This window comes from Myotis davidii, unplaced genomic scaffold, assembly GCF_000327345.1.
Source record: "Myotis davidii unplaced genomic scaffold, ASM32734v1 scaffold164, whole genome shotgun sequence".
NCBI lineage: Eukaryota > Metazoa > Chordata > Mammalia > Chiroptera > Vespertilionidae > Myotis > Myotis davidii.
Genome location: NW_006296417.1, coordinates 243,563 through 244,847, shown reverse-complemented (window position 1 = coordinate 244,847; position 1,285 = coordinate 243,563). Strand labels below are relative to the sequence as shown.

The 1,285-nt window shown below is 60.4% G+C and overlaps 1 protein-coding gene across 1 annotated transcript in view; it reads left to right on the top strand.

Annotated features, from left to right (window-relative positions):
• Window positions 1-1,285, top strand: part of LOC102764475 (neuronal acetylcholine receptor subunit alpha-7) — a 17,870-nt gene that overhangs the window by 11,419 nt on the left and 5,166 nt on the right. Inside the window, exon 3 of the mRNA XM_015569097.1 lies at window positions 410-489. Coding sequence (XP_015424583.1) covers window positions 410-489 — 80 coding nt within the window. The remainder of the gene's footprint in view (window positions 1-409; window positions 490-1,285) is intronic.

Here is a 1,285-nt window from a genome sequence, read left to right as displayed (position 1 = left end):
GGGCCCGGGAGAGCCGGGCCCCTGAGCTGGGCAGCTGCGGGCGGCTGCCTCAGCCGCGTTGGAGCGTTTGGATTTTGATGAAATATTTTTAAATACCAAAAGAAATTTTGTTTGTTTTTTTTAAAACATATTTTGGTTCAGTCCCCAGTCAGGGGCTGGTACGGAGGCGACTGATGGCGGTTTCTTGCATCGATGTCTCTTCTCCCCCTCCCTCTCGGTCGCTGTGAAATGGGGGTGGGTGGCGGCCCCTGGGGACCCGTCTCCCAGGCCGGCTGGGCTGCGTCCGGCGCTCTCAGACCTGTGGCCGGGGAACAGGTGGCAGCCCCTCCAAGCTGCCGGGACCCGGTCATGACAGCCCGGAGGGCACTGGGGGCAGTGCCAGCTCACGGAGCCCTTTTCCCGTTCCCAGTGCCGACGAGCGATTTGACGCCACCTTCCACACCAATGTGCTAGTGAACTCCTCCGGGCACTGCCAGTACCTCCCTCCAGGTGAGGCTGCATCCTCGGTTCTCCTACAGCGACAAGCTGAGTGAGGGGTGTTCGTCCTGCCTCTGCTCCCACGAGCTGGGAGCTAGTCCTGAGCTCTGGGCAGGGGCCGCCCCCCAGGTGTTGCTCCCCAGATGTTGCTCTCCAGATGCCGCCCTCCCTGTGGTGAATGATGCTCCAGTGAACACGGGGTAGTTGTTTTGTTTCCTCTGGCTACGTACCCAGAAGCGGGACTGCCGGGTCACGTGGTAGTTCTGTTTTTAAGTTCTTGAGGAGCCTCCCTACTCTTTCCACAAAGGCGGCACCCATGCCCAGTCCTGCCGGCCGGCAGGGCGCGGCTGCTGTGGGTTCCGCACACACCTCACCAGCTCCGCTGACGGTGCCGTGGCCCCCGCAGGCATCTTCAAGAGCTCCTGCTACATCGACGTGCGCTGGTTCCCCTTCGACGTGCAGCAGTGCAAACTCAAGTTTGGGTCCTGGTCGAGCGAGGGTGGCTTGTCACGGTCTCCCCTGGACGGAGGCCAGGCCCCGCTGGTGTTGGTGGTCAGCAGCCTGGGCCCGGGAGAGCTGGGCCCCTGAGCTGTGCAGCTGCGGGCGGCTGCCTCAGCCGCGTTGGAGCGTTTGGATTTTGATGAAATATTTTTAAATACCAAAGGAAATTTTATTTGTTTTTTTTAAACATATTTTGGTTCAGTCCCCAGTCAGGGGCTGGTATGAAGGTGACCGATGGCGGTTTCTCGCATCGATGTCTCTTCTCCCCCTCCCTCTTGGTCGCTGTGGAATGGGGGTGGGTGGCGGC